This window comes from Pelecanus crispus, chromosome 5 (genome assembly GCF_030463565.1).
Source record: "Pelecanus crispus isolate bPelCri1 chromosome 5, bPelCri1.pri, whole genome shotgun sequence".
Classification (NCBI taxonomy): domain Eukaryota; kingdom Metazoa; phylum Chordata; class Aves; order Pelecaniformes; family Pelecanidae; genus Pelecanus; species Pelecanus crispus.
Genome location: NC_134647.1, coordinates 12,356,654 through 12,371,271, shown reverse-complemented (window position 1 = coordinate 12,371,271; position 14,618 = coordinate 12,356,654). Strand labels below are relative to the sequence as shown.

General features: G+C 39.5%; 1 protein-coding gene across 1 annotated transcript in view; it reads left to right on the top strand.

The window, feature by feature from the left end:
• LOC104031638 (kalirin) overlaps positions 1–14,618 on the top strand; it is a 432,630-nt gene that overhangs the window by 279,534 nt on the left and 138,478 nt on the right. The window contains exon 10 of the mRNA XM_075710381.1: positions 7,146–7,268. Within this exon, the coding sequence (XP_075566496.1) occupies positions 7,146–7,268 (123 nt within the window). The remainder of the gene's footprint in view (positions 1–7,145; positions 7,269–14,618) is intronic.

Here is a 14,618-nt window from a genome sequence, read left to right as displayed (position 1 = left end):
TGGCTACTGCCTCCACCCAGAGATTCAGTGGTCTCCCTGACAAATGTGCACTCTTTATCGCTTAGAGACCCTTTCCTTTTACCTCCCAAGAAAGGAGTGGTTTGTGGGTATCCTGAGAGCACACCTACTTTGAATTGTGTTGCTCATAAATGCATATATGATGTGTAGCTTCTAGTTCTTCTATTGTAAGAAAATGAATTATTTATCTTCTGCCAAGAGATTCTCTGTCTTGTATCTGCAAATTCTAGCTTAGCCAGTAAGTGTTACTAAATAGGCATGTACAATTTTGAAGGGCTTTGACAGAAGAGATCGGATTTTGTTGCTGTGCAGTATAACAAAACATTTACAATAAACTTTGGATGTAAAGTATCTATGAAAGCACAATCTGAAACATGAACCTTTTAACTACAGTTCCTGGTTACAAAAAGCGTGGCTGGCAAAGGCAGAGTTTCTGGAATAGGGGTTTCAGACATGTAAGGCCTTGGAGTTACTGTGCATTCATAATAGCAGCTACAGAAAAGGTAAAGATAAGGTTTGATTCTTGTGAGTGGAAATGGTGATGGGACTATAAAACCATGAGTTTTGAAGTACCATATGAATTCCTGGTATCACACCAGAGCTCTAGCTACCCTATAACATCTCAAGAGCAAGCAATAAAGTGCACATAATGGCAACTTGATACTGTTTGGCTTCCTTTCACTGGCATAAGCCTAGCAGATTTTGGAGGCTCTGTCCATGTGTTTAAAGTTAGGCAATGCTTATACACCTATTTGGGATGGAGCCTCATTTAAAGGTGAATAAATTGGGTGTACTTCACTGGAATTGCTCTGGAATCTATTACAACTCTGCTAGAGTTACCAAAGAGTTAATCTAACCCTTTTGAGTTATGGCAAGTTTGTACCGTTTTGAGATCAAGATCTGATTCTTAACTGCTTAAAGTATAAAGCGGTATAATTTTTTTCAGTTTTCAGAGTAACCTAGTTTTAAGAGTCACTATGGCAGCAACAGTGGGTCTTAAGAGTAAAAAAGATTAATGATTCCCTCAGCCAAGGCACGTCAATGGGTCATCTCACTCAGGAGCAATGAAACTGTTCAACACAGGCCTCGGTCAAATGCAGAAGTCAGGGTGCCCCGTCACTGCTAGCACAAAATGCTGCATCTTATTCATGCTGGTTTAATCACCAGCTCACACTTCTCGTCTCCTTCCTGTAGGATGAGGGCAGGGTTCAGTGACTGGTGTATTTGAGCAAGCCTCTGTGTTCTTCTCCAAGTCATTCTCACTTCATCTTCCTTCATTGCTGCTAAAAGAAATACAATTTAAAAGATGTGAAAATGCAGAGTTTTTTAACTAACTTCAACAACATATATGGGTCCTTGAAGTAATGAATTTACTCCTTTGGCATTTTGTATTCATGTAGAATGGGAGCAGAGCACGGGGACTTGCTGGGAAAGAGTTAGTTCCCAAGGATAATTTAATTTAAAGTCAGTTAAAGTTAAGAGGTGCTTCTTATTTTTCACATTTACTGATTAGGAAAGATACCTACAGAAAGAGGTTTCATTTTCAAAGATCTACACTGAAAAGTCTGCCCTTTAAAAATAGTGCCCATCACTGCTTTTTATTTAAAAATCAAATTAACTTTTTAAGCTATTAAAATAATTGACCTTAACTGCACTAATGCAATCATCTTGCCATATTTCCATCATACAAATTACCCTAGAGGAAGAGCAATTATCATCCCAGAACTTTGGTTAATTATTGCCTGATTGATTCTTCAACCTTTCTCCTTTAAAGCCATTCTTCCACTTCTTTCTTCCCATGTTTTTCTACCTTGGCCTGTACAAACTATCACCATTCCCTGCAAATGGACTCTCAAGTACATTTTTCCCTGACCTCACCTGGGCAGTATTTATTATTCCAGTTTAGGTATGCCTTAAGTCTTAGACTTCCCATGGGCAAGAGTTTGATCATCAGCAAAAAGGAGCACGGAGAGGCCTCTGGAAGCGTTTCTCTTCTAAGCAGCTGCTTCCTGATGCTGCACTCAGATGAAACCTGTCTGAATTGCCACTATTATTCTTTTTGCAGCTACACTGACCATTCAAAAGGGATAGTTATGGCTATTCTTTCTCCAAGTAGCATTTTGAATCTTGTGGTTATCCAGCCATATAACGACTGTAATAGCTAGCGCATTCAGCCTGCTGTAATTGCACTGGAGTCTTATTTAATTTTCTTGGGTTTGCTGCTTATTTTGTTGGGTGTGTAATTGTGCCCCTGAGGAGATAAGGATACAGGACATGCATGTCATGACAGAAAGAAAATAATGCTCCTACCACTTTTGATCTTAAACTAGGTGAAATAAGAAAAGAGATATTACCATCTTCTTTTTAACACGTGTGTGTATCCTGTAGCATTCCTGCCAATAAAAGTAGCTGACATCAGATGTGTTTCTTGAGCATTTGGTTTATGTTCTCCTTCTGTTAACAGGCGTCTAGCAAACATTTCATGATTTTGAGCCTGATGCTTTATAAACTTTTACTATCTGGGAATTAAACACAGAATTATGAATCTCCATCCAGAAAAGAAAGGGAGCTTCCTTCTCACCTCCTAGCTCCACACGCATGCTTTCTGGAGTCCCATACAAGCTACCATCAGAGTAGCTAGCATCAGAGCAGCTCATTTATTTCCTCCTATGGACATCTTACTGGACTGGGTGGAGGAACAGCAGAAAGAGCTACCCCAATCAACTCACCAATAGCAGTTGGGTCAGTAAGGTGTGGCATGGGGATTTGCCACAGATGAAGGTAAAATACCAAGACTTTATTACCCTCCAGTCCTTTCAGAAGATGTCTGCGAGTTATAAAGTTTCCTACGCAATTCCAGGGGCAGCTTTACCCATGCTTGGAGATGTGCCTTGAAGTTTAGACTCAGCTATGTTGTTATTAATGTAGTATTATCTAATGGGACAGCAGCCTGGATTGGAAAATGCGGGCAGTGTGTCCACACAGCGGTTAGTTAGCCTGTATTTAAGTTGCAGTCATGCAGGATCAGGCTTTACTGTGCTAGGAGCTGCAAAGCAGGAGGCGGGTCCTGGCCCCTGTCCCAAGCAGCTTTCAAACTAGTGGAAGCAGAGTAGTAAATGTATACTGGAAAGAGAATTGGCATATACTGGAGTTACAAAATATATTTTGTTTCAAGAAACACCACAGATGATGGATTGTTCCGTAGCACAGTATTTTCATTTCAAAGAATTCATGACTTACAGCCTTTTTGTAGCTGTTTTGAGAAAAAATAGCTTGGCAATAAAGGACAATTAGGAAATTTGAAGATGTGATTTGGAAAACACTCTTAACTGCATTTTTAACAGCATCTCCAAGCTGTTTATGTTTTTAAGGAGTAATTAAATCATGTGAACTAAGTCACTGTAACTTCAATGGCTAACTATATCTAAGGATGTTAATTTTTGACAGTAGAGTAAGTTATACAGTCCATGCTCTCAATTAAAATGTTAATGTTTATCTTGAATTATTACACAGTTATGCTAGTTCTAAAGACATTTCCTTTCTTCAGGGTAAGGGAGAATGTCTTCAAACATGCTGACAGGTAGATGTTTACAAGTGCTGGTGATTTCATGTTTTATAGTGACCTTTCAGAGTTGTTCCTGCATTTGCCATAGACTAATTGCTTAACATTTCTCATTGTTTTCACTGGGGAGTAAGCATTTTGTACCTATCCAGGTTTATGTTCTTGCTGTTGCTTTGCTCATTCAGTTATTCCATACCTCAGCTCCTCGTTTAGTGCAAACTTTCTGTGCCTTGTACGATGGAAACAAAAATGTGGGCTTTGTCCATGTTTGCAAGTTACTGTAAGCTTATTAGATGGCAAATGCTTTATATAAGGAAAAACATATACAAAGCTGCTCATGTAAATGCCGAGGATTCTTTTGATAGTTAGGGATATCAGATTATCAGAGCCTCATGCTAACATCCTGTCTTCTGCCAACTTCCTGGAACACCTCAGCAATTCACTTAGTCTCTTTATATATATATATATATATATATATATATAAAATTTTTCCCCCTTCTATGCAAAATGAAAATACAGCATTTATGTATTTCACAGAATGGTTGTGAAAACAAGTGCACTGAAGACTGGAGTGGTCAAATATGTTAACATGGGTTTCAGAGTCACAGAAAATTCTGTTAAGCAAGTTATTCTTTAAAAAGTTGTGATTTGTTTCTTGTGGAAATCATGGCAGAAGTAGTTTTTGGAACGATTTGAATGAAAACTTTTTAAAGAGCAGATAGGGTCTGTGAAATATGAGAAATGGCACTCTAAGCAGAGAAATGGCATAGGAAAGAGGTGGTCAAATAGGATGTTACAGCCAGTGTCATTAATGGATGGTTTATAGATTTTTTTTTTTTTTTTTTAAATCTTGTATGCTCATGTAATGTTGATTTATTAAGTGGATGTACAATTTTGTCACCTCAAGGGGTATTTTATATCTAATCTTATAAACTAAAGGATTTGGAAACCTAATCAATACCTGCATAGATGACTTCAGAGGGAAGCTTTCTTGTTACAGGAATGATTTGGTGAATCACCAGATGGTGCCCTTCTGTGTCAGGCAGTATGGAATAACTGCCCAAGTGCAACATGAGACTTTGCTGTAGAAGTTGCCAGCTCTTCAATGAGTCCTGGAACAAAGGTTTATTCCCTATGGATTAATGTTCTAACACTTTGTTCGGTTGGTTTTTTTGTTGAGAGTAAAGTATCCATATTTTGACCAGTACTCTGGCCTAGATTCATTGCCTTTTTTCTCTATCTTTGTTTAAAGTGGGCATATATTATATTTCTTGTTTTGAATTGAAACATGTAAGAAAACATCCATTTATAAAATTAAAGTGGCAACCTCTGTCAACAGTCATCTAACAGTGACTGCAGCAGCCCGATATAACATTGGTTGGGATAAAAACTTTATTCTTATGTGACTACTACTTTAATTCTGTAAGCATGAAAAAGTTACTAGAATAATTTGCTGTAGAATTACAGTGAGTGGCTATCAATTATTAATAAATAGAATGCAACTACTGTGTACTAACAACATACTAACATGAAACATTTGCCATTTCAAAAATAATATTTTAAAAGTGAGGCCACCTCAGATGAGATTTTTTCAAAATTGAGTTTTGATCTGGTTCCATTTGTAATAGATACGTTGAAAAATCCTGACAGGAGGAAAGAAGATGTTAACAGAATTATTTACAGACTGCTGATGACACAAATGCTAGAAGGCTACCCTCTAATAATTAATGTTATTACAAGTTATATACAGATTCCTGGTCAAGAATATATTGCAGAAAAGCTCTTAGCAGACCAGCTGGCACATGGCTGTCAAACAGTTTGAAGGAGTGTATTTGGGATTCTCTGCCCAGAGCAAATGGGAGACAAACTGGTCAGAGAAACGGAAGCAGGAAGCGATGACTGAACTGCCAACACACCTGGTCCTGCTTCCTCATCCCCCTGGTGGCACTTATGCCAAATATGTCTTGTCCCTGCAGGACATAAAGTGCTTTGATACCCCATTTTGTGAAAGTATTTATATGCTGTGGATGAAAAATACCTTGTAAGCACAAAATATTAATTTAAAAAATGCTTTTTTTCCAGCAAAGAAATAGGGTTGGGAAATAAGTATATGTGTATAAAGCTTTGTTTGTAGTTGGAACTTCTTATAAAAGTATGCTCAGGATCTACAGTACAGAAAAGACTCAAAGCCCAGGTGGTTTAGGTTCTGTACAACCAAGCTATGAAATAGCTTTACTTGCCTAAAATAAAATAAAATAAAATAAAATAATGCCATCTTCCATTTTTCCAGTCTTAGGTTTCTAGGCTTAGTCAATAATATCTGCTCACTTATCAGCCCCACATAAGACAAGCGGCTCCTCACACAGCAGCTCTCTCCTGCCCTGGTTCTGTGCCCTGGCACCGCAGCCCTTCTCAGGCCAAGCTGCCACAAGTTGCAAGGTGTGCTGCAGCCCGCCCAGTATCGCTGGGGCCCGCGCTTGCTGCTCGCGCCCCAGTGCTGTGCAACTCTGAGGCCATTTGCAGGTGCAGCACTCTGTGGTAGTATCACTGTCCTGGGGATGCTTGTGGTGTTTTCTCACTTCAGCGTGACAGAAATACCAGCTAGTGTTTGCTAGTCCATTAGCATTAGTAGCAGTGAGGATCAATGACTCACTGTGAGTGCAGGGCTCCTTGCTGAATGAAGTCCTAGCTAATTACACAAATACCAGTACCAATCTAGTACTGTTTATTCTCTTAGCCTCTGTGTATCTCTGGAAAGAAATGTAGAAGGGCGGAGGTTCCATCCTGAAATTTCCCAAGCTTATACTGTGAAGTTCGATTTTTTTTTTTCTAGCTTGTAGTAGACACCGAATGGATTTGATCTAAATTTTAGTGCCAGTGTTATTGTGAGAAGGAGCTCCAAATGGATGGTGCTCATACAGTTAATCTATTTCTGAAAGAAAATCCTCTTTGTCTCTCAGAATATTTACTTTTGCATAAGGTTCAGTTATCTTTGAAACTGAAAACCTGAAAGACTTGGAAGCTGCATACTGTCAATGTTTTATGGCCTGCAGTGAAGGCTTCTTATCCTTTTCATTCTGGTTACTCTGATAATGCTTTCTCCCCACATCAAAATAAATTTTAATTGATTCCTCCATCATGCTTTTGGACTCATTTAAGATGCTTCCCTTTGAAATCTGCTGTTTACGTGAAATCAGTTATCACTGTTTTTCAGTTTACACAAGGAGCTCTTAAGAGCAGGGTTCTTGTTGCAAAAGATCCCAGATTTCTGATTCCTGTTCACGAAAATTCATTTATGTGACAGTAAATATTTAGTATCTGCCAGGCTCAGATGACTAAGCTACACTTCAGAATAAATTGAATAGTAAAAATCCAATAATCCTAATTTACCAGTAACATCTATAAACATTTATCTTCTATCCAGTTGGAATGGACTTTGACAGATCTGCATGTGTTTTGCCATAGCAAGCACAAAGCAATACCTCTGCAGCTGTGTTATGCTTACCCTGAGAATTTCTCATTGTTGCTAAGGCAAGAGAGGTAATTGGATGTTCTTTTCTGGCAGGTACTGGACTGGATTGAAAATCATGGGGAAGCGTTTTTGAGTAAACATACAGGAGTGGGGAAGTCTCTACACAGAGCTCGTGCGCTGCAGAAAAGACATGATGATTTTGAAGAAGTAGCGCAGGTAAGAGTCTGAATCAGACACTTCTGTGTTCTGGCTTGATTTTTTGTTACTCTTCTTGTATATTGAGAAAAAACTATTGCTGTTTTGGGTCCTGATATGTTCACACTGCTCTCTTCAAACATTTGGAGTTGACCAGGATGCTGTGTCCCAGGTTTGAAAGTTAGCATGCACACTGCAAGAGTACAGTAGCAGTAGGACTTACAATGAGAAAATCATTGCATTTGGTTGGAGAGGTCCCAAAGCCTATGAAAAATTGCAAGCAGTTTACAGCACAGTAATGCAAAGTGTTGGGACATAGAGGAGGATGGTTATGAGCGACAGTGACAGAAAAATCAATAGTAACTGCTGCAATGGAAACTGAGGACCTTGAGAATAAGGTGGAAAGCAGCAGCTAGTAAAAAAGCAGGGCAAACACTAGAGTGTGTTTGCAGTAAGCGCAACTACCCTTCCACTGTTTCTGACAGTACAGGGTATTGTGTGGAAGGGTTTTTTGTTTGTTTTGGAATGAGAGGCAATCATTATAGGTAGCTATTATTATTTTATTTTCCTCATAGCAGAGTGTAAGCAAGGCTTGTCCAGGAATTATGGTATGAAGCCAAAAGCTTCAACCTAAAAGCTTATAGCTTTTCCTCAAAGCATTGTCAGATGTTAAAACATCCCATATTTATAAAATTTAGAAGAAAGAGGACCTTTGATAAGTTCTTCCAGGGACTGAACAGCTCTTTTTCTTTCTTTCTTTTTTTTTTAAAAAAAAAAAAAAATCTTATGGCCAGAAATTATCCAGTCTCAGCTCTGGCTGTCAGATCATGTTACAACTTTTTGTTTTGGATTTGAAGCATCCTCTATGAGAAATTGATCTTCTGTAAAGGTATTTCTGCTTTGGGTATTTCAGATAAAATCCTGATTGATACATTCTGCTTTACATAGATTAAATGCTTTGTTTTCCTGATGCACACAAGGCAGGTTATTGCTCAAATATTCCACTGTGGCATAAGACAAAATTGCATTAGACTTCAGTTTTGTTTTTCTGTAGTACCCTATCCATGTGTTGGCCTAGTTTAGTTTAAGATGTTTCCCACAACAGGGACATATCTCTGTCACTTTGCCCTCAGGGAAACTATTTCACTGCCTGATGGCAGCTACTATCTAGATATTCTTTTTTTTCTTCTCCCTCATATTCAATTTATGTCTCTCAATCTCCACCCCCAGCCCCCACCTTGTTTGTATCCCTTTAGTCTTATTTATCTCCCTTAAGGAGATAAATGCCAAGTAAGGAGATGAATTAACAACCTGAAATATCTGTAGAATGTTAGCATGTCTTCTCCTATTTGCCTCTTAACCATGCTAAACATATTTAATTATCCTAGCATGTTCTTATTAACTAACCCCTTAAATCTCTTTTGTTACCTATTTCTTTGGATCCATTCAGTTTGCCAACATCCTTCTTCTTAGATGTTCAGCTCTTGATGGAATACTCTATTGCTTGGCTTGCTAGTGAACTTCAGTGTTATCTTTCAGTTGTGATGGGATGTCTTTGTGTACCATTGACAAATCACACAGCCTGGAAGCAGCAGTTCTAGAGGTGTGGGTCTCTAAAATTTTATGGGACCTCCTGTGGATTTAAACCTTCTGGCAATAGGCTTGTATTTCTAGAGTTACCTGTTGCAAATTTACTAAATTGGACCTTAGGCTGGAGGTTGCAAACCACAGTTCTACAGGGCCTCATCCAAAAGCACAAGTTAGTGGGAGGTTTCATGCTGAAATCAACATTAGGTGCCTTTCCAGAAGATGTGCTTGGGTCAGCTGTTATTGGATGCAATACTGGGGTAACGAATGAAAATGAAGATCATGTAATATACAGGAGCTGAAACTAGGTGATATAATGTCCTTTGTGGCATTAATATTTTCTGAATCTCCCTTCCCTATGATATATTAGCTTCATAATTCCAGTTACATCTCACATTTCTGGATCACAGTTAGCTTTTTTTTTTTACCTCCTCTGAGTAGTATCTCACTGGAGATGTAGGAAACAAATTAAGAACAGGTGAGGAAAGACAGAAGAATAACATGGTCTTGATAATAGAGATGAGAGCAAGCTGTGTGTAACTGGTCTGCACATGCAAACAACAGCTCACTTAAGGCTTGTTCCACTGGGTGATGTAATTTAGACATACATCCCCTCATCAAGGTTTAGGAACCTTACAGATGTACAGCTTGCATGCATAGGTACTAGGGTAAGTCAGAACAGAATTATTTCACTTAAGAGTTTTCTAACCCCTGTTAGTCCTCCTTCTATACTATTTCAGCATGTCTGTCTGAATAACTGTAGACGCATGTCCATTCACTTCACGAGGCCAAATTCAGAGCAAATGGTGTTCAAATCTGGTTCACTGGATGACCACATGTGTTCAAACGAAGGTGGGTGTTCGGGAGGAGGATGGAGAGGAAAAAGTATAGTTTACATGGGTATAGAATATCTTAGTTTCATCTGAATCTGATTCTTTTACATCTTATGTGATATCATCAATGAGCATCTCATTGCTTTGCCTGGACAATTGTGAACAGTCACGATCAGTTCTGCACTGGAGTATGAAGTTTATGGTGTCTCCTAATTAGAAATAAGTGACATAAGTCAAACCTGGTTACTTCCCCCCTGGCTTTGACCGGAATAGTTTCCTCTGGTGCATTCACACTAGAATACCATTGCTAATTTATGAGGCCTGTCTGCAGTGTGACACTGGAATGTGGTGTTGGCAAATGGACATGGGGACATGTGCTGAGGTGAAGTGAAAGGGATCTGAGGCTTTATCCGAGGTCAAGGACTTGAGAATATAATACTCTCTGCTTTGGAAAGAGTAATAGCAAGGGTAAGAGACGAGGCCATAAATTTATCACACCTGGAGTTCTCCTGCAGAAGCTTCTAGTGAGGACAATTTTGTGGTTGGGGAATAAATCTCCTCCCCACTCTGATTATGACCAGTTTTTATTCTTCCTAATTCCCTTCTTGATGCTTAACTCTTTAGAGTTGGCTGGTAATTAATTCTAACTTAGGTTTAATTATTTATCATTTTTCTCAAGATGGGGAATATCTGCCATGGCTAGGGTAGATAACTGCCATTGCTTATTCCCAATATAGTCATATAATAAAGCACATGTGCTGAGATCCTGAAACAAACTGATGAGTTTGCCCATTCCCCTCATCAGGATGTTAATTACTGGTGTTAATGACAATAAAAAGAGTTGTGTTTGTTTTTCTTAAAAAATAAAAGATATAACTGACATACCTGGTGAGATTGACAGTATAAGCAATAGTATTTGCTATTGGCAGTTCTCTGAAATTAGCCTGCCATACAGTATAAATTTATTTCCTAAAATCTACTTTCTTTTGGCTCTGATGTATTTGTTCTTATCTCCTACTGTTTCAGGAAGGCATTTGCAAAGGTCAGACTAGAAGCAATTTTCATGAGTTTTCTTGATATTTTCAACAGTGGGCAAAACATTCATGTTTTTGAATGCTGCCTAACTGCATGTGAAGAGTAGTAGTGTACCTGGGATTGCTGTGTTGAGAAATGTTCTGACTGACCTGCCAAGGCACTAGATTGAGAGGTGGAACGTGCTCCCTCTATGTCTGATTAGAAACTTCACAGATTTATAAATGTGGATGTAATGATCCAATCGGGCATGGCCCAGATAGATCACATTCCTGCATACAGCTGTGCTCAGAAAATGTCAGTGATTTTAGAGCGCTGCATTGTGGGCAATAGGAAATATAATTTGGGGTCCCTTTCTCTCATAACTGCTGTTTAGACAATGCTCTGGCAATTTTTCTGGCTGTATTTATTCTACATGGAACGCACAGATGGCAAATGTTTGAATTTGGATTAAAAAGCCTGAGCTCCTGGGAGGGATGTTGTTATCTTGTATATACCTGTGACAGTTTCTGAGCCAGTGCTGATACTGTTCACAGGCTGCCACCCTGAAAATGCCAACGTTAGGCACAGTGCCTGCCTCAGGGTGAAATTTAGTAATCAGGCATTATCAATGAGATTATCAAGATACCACCAAAGAAACACTGCTCTGTGGATGTAGCTGCAATGTTCCTGCAATGACAGCCTCTTCGCTTGTCTGGAATTACTTTGTGTGAATCAGATAGTTCAGCCGGTTATGATTGTAAATCCAAAGATAATTTCATTTTAGAGTCTAACTTTTCCTTATTCAGGGCTTTTATCCTGAAAACCAGTGTGCCTTCCAATTGGAAAATTCTGTTAAGTGGCTTGCGTTCCCAAAATCTCCCAATGCTTCAGCGCTAGCAAGTTGAGCTGCATGTGCTGGAAACCCTTCTCCTATCCTCTGTATAGGAAGAGAGGGGCCACAGATCATTCTCCTCCCTTCTGGCATTCCGGCAGTCGGATATTAGGGTGGCCTTCTTGACATCCTCCTCTGCTCACAATGAGCATCACTGCATTTGTGCTGGTGCAGAATTAGAAAAGATGCTTGAGAAACAGTTCTGCTAATCCCAGTCGCTGTGCTGAATGGTTTTGTGATTTGACTGATCTGAAACAAGCATTTCTGTAGCCTTTCTGCATTTATGAGCTTTTCCATCAGATGCGCTGTTAAGATTTCCTGTCGGGCAGGTTTATCCTCATTTTTGGGATGCGAACGCCCACCAGTACGTATTTCAACCTGCAGATGGCACTCGCAATGCATTGTAAAAGCCTTTAGCTCCCCTAATGGTAAACAGAGCTGATGTTTCTAATCCAAACTAACTAAACATTGTCTCGAAGTGAAATGAAGCAGAAGTGGAAGCTGGCTCGCACGCTGTCCCCTTGGTGTGTTCTCCCACCCCTGCCAAAACCCGCGTTGTTCAAGGTCACCCAGAAAAACAACCTTCCTTTTTTTTTTTTTTTAATGCAAAGCTGGGCGGTCAATGCTTTAAAGCAAGGTGGTGCTTCTCATCTGTGTTTATGGGATAAGCTGCTCTCAGATCTGTGGAGATGCTTTCAAGGCTCTTGGGCCACATTATGCTTACAGCTACAACTCAGTTTTGTATTCAGTACCTGTGTGCACATTGCACGCAATAGTTGATTTGTTTTTCACAGTAATCCAGAAGCACTAATGTTTATAAAGTAAAATATCACAACTCCAGCATGCAACAAAGCACGTGTTCTGAACAGCCTTGGTTCAAAATGTGTGAAGTTGTGCCTCATTATCAAACACAGTAAGAAGGTAGACTGGAGGCTGAGCTGTGACCATCAAGGTTCATGGGGCTTGTCTGTATATCCAATGCAGTTTTTGGTTTAGGTACATAGCTGGATCTTCTATTCCTGACTTTGAAAGTTTTACAGACTCCATTTTGCCAAGGTATACATGCAATGCGTAGACTATTCTTAAGTTATTACAAAGAAGGAGAGCCAGACAAAATGTGAGCAAAAATGCTGAGCTTTGCAGTATGCCATTTGGGAAGCTATTCAGTTTTGCTGTTCTTGGGTATCTATGCTTGCTTTCCTCCAAGAGAACTTTTGGAAGATGATGATTAAACGCCTCAACACTGGCTTTGAACCATCAAAGTTAACCTCATGTGTACATATATAGTTCTTCTCAGGGAAGTAAATGTATTTCCTGCAAGGAATGCTTTTGGAGGAGATCTGGAAAGCCAAGGGCCTGTATCCTCCACTAGAAATCAAAGATCAGGTGATATTCTTCATCTGAGAAGCAATTTGTGCTCCAGTGGTCCTGTCTAGAGTATTCCCTTCCTCCACTGTACTATTCCTAAGATGCTGTCAGTTCAGAGTTTTCAAAAACCCCTTGGAGATAAAAAGAACTTCAAGTGTAAATATGTTGAAAAATATGATTATGTTGTTTGTCCTGTGATGAAATATCCAATGGATTCATTAAGAAGTCCTGCAGGTAAAGATGGTATTCTGTGATCTCTTAGTCCAACATAGTTTTACTTGAACTGCTTTAAAGCTAAGTGAGGTAATGGAATCATAGAATCATAGAATGCTTTGGGTTGGAAGGGACCTTGAAAGCAGACAATTAAACATGGTAAGAACCATGCTCGAAATTAACAATAATACCTGTGGTTTCAATATGCCAAATCTTTCTAAAAGTAACAAAACCGTGAGACAGGGAACAAAAAATCAGCCCTACTCTTACCTTCATCAACCTTTGCATGGTCATTAGCAAATTCTGAAGCTATAATCTGCAGTTTCCTGTTCATTTATGTAAATGTATTCACTTCTACACAAAGAGGAAAAAATGCCCACTGGCAGCATATTACATAGGTCTTTGTACAGTGGTGCAGGAAGTCTGGGCTCCAGAGCTCTTGGTTTCTTCTCCTGGCTGGCAGCAGGCTGCATCTGGCAGTCACAGGCAGCAGAGAAAACTGCCTATATATGGGTTGTCTGTGAAGGTTATCTTGGAACTTCTGTATCTAAAAACTTCTGGCAGCATAGCTGAAAAGCCAGATAGTTTATCATGGGAGCAATAGCATAACTTTTTGCATGAAGTCTGGCAGGTTCTGGGTGACTCAGGACATGTCCGCATTGCAAGTGTGGAGATACTGAAACTGTTCTGCACAGCCTGAGCCAGGAACCAGAAAGGCTGGGCAGGGCTGAGCAGCATAGTGGTGTTAGATGTAATGCTATGGGGACTTGACTGCCAGACCTAAGTCAGAAGCAGGTCATGTAAGACATATTTTCCCTGAGGAAGCGTGATACTTTTCAGAGTATGCTGTGGATATCAGTACCATGTTCCGTTGCATTATCTAGACATGCCCATGGAGACTTCCTTAGCAGGGGCTGCTGAAAGAGGGTCTTGGCTAATCTTCTGAAAGTTTGGATAGCAATGTAATTGAGTTAGTGGCCGTTGGTACTCCATGATATAGTGGTAATGGGGAACATGTTTTTAGAGAGGCCCTATAACAGCACAGGAATCTTTGGGGCAGTCACCTGAAGACCAATGCGTACTATGCCATGTGTCCGAGTTTGCATTTCAGTGTATTGCTCCTCAAGATAGAGGTGGTTTTCTTTCCCAGTTCTTCTCTTCCAAAATCACATGACAGCTGGATCTTTTCATTAAACTGCCTGCAGCATGATTCACAATCTAAATACTCCCTATAAAATCTCAAGGCTTGGCAACACAATATATTTTTGACAATTGCCAGGAGCTAGCTTCCTATTGCTGGCTTATTTGGGTAGGTTTATTTTTGTGTCTTTAAAATATGTTCCTTTAATTTGCCTATAAATGCAAAATGCTGTTCCCATGGTAGACTGGGAGAACAAAGAAGCTATTTAAGAAGTATGTATTTTTAATTCTAGACATTCTGGAAAATGGAATTTCTGTTGTGTG